This window comes from Apis dorsata, unplaced genomic scaffold (genome assembly GCF_000469605.1).
Source record: "Apis dorsata unplaced genomic scaffold, Apis dorsata 1.3 scaffold_127, whole genome shotgun sequence".
NCBI lineage: Eukaryota > Metazoa > Arthropoda > Insecta > Hymenoptera > Apidae > Apis > Apis dorsata.
In genome coordinates this window covers 888,953-889,453 of record NW_006263420.1, presented here as the reverse complement: position 1 = coordinate 889,453, position 501 = coordinate 888,953, and the positions used below count along the sequence as shown (strand labels likewise).

The 501-nt window shown below is 41.5% G+C and overlaps 1 protein-coding gene across 2 annotated transcripts in view; it reads right to left on the bottom strand.

Annotated features, from left to right (window-relative positions):
• The window catches only part of LOC102677427 (DNA damage-regulated autophagy modulator protein 1-like), a 4,499-nt gene extending 3,998 nt beyond the window's left edge, over positions 1-501 (bottom strand). For both annotated transcript variants that reach the window (XM_006612820.2, XM_006612821.2), the window contains exon 1: positions 245-501. In XM_006612820.2, coding sequence (XP_006612883.1) covers positions 245-354 — 110 coding nt within the window. In that variant the 5' untranslated portion in view covers positions 355-501. The remainder of the gene's footprint in view (positions 1-244) is intronic.

Sequence of the window (501 nt, the reverse complement as noted above, 5' to 3'; positions counted from 1 at the left end):
AAAAAAAAAAAAAAAAAAAAAAAAAAAAACATGGAACGCAACAATGGGAAACGCGTTGAAAACATTTCGACTCGATACGACGCGTCCCTCGTAGGAATTAAATCATCAAATGTCACAATGCTGAGTTTCTAATGGACACACCACCATTTTGAAAACGATCGGTTCGTGGAACAGAAAGTGAAGAGAAATCTAATCCACGAATGCAGATTCGCTATCGTGTTCAACGAAATCGTGATAATCTTACCTCGAGAATATGATAGCGCCGTATGTATTTGTTATGTGATAAGATGGGAACGCCAAGGGGGCACCTTCATGGGGCGCCTTGGAGCGACTGTTCGTAAGTGCTGCTAACATACCTCTTGCCCTACGCAACCTGCCGATCACTGATTAACGCACACGATTACGTTGCACTGCAATTAACGCACCGTCTGATCCCATTCTTAACCTCGTGCTCATTTCATTTTTAAATCGAATCGATTTCCTTTTCAACGAAAATCACTT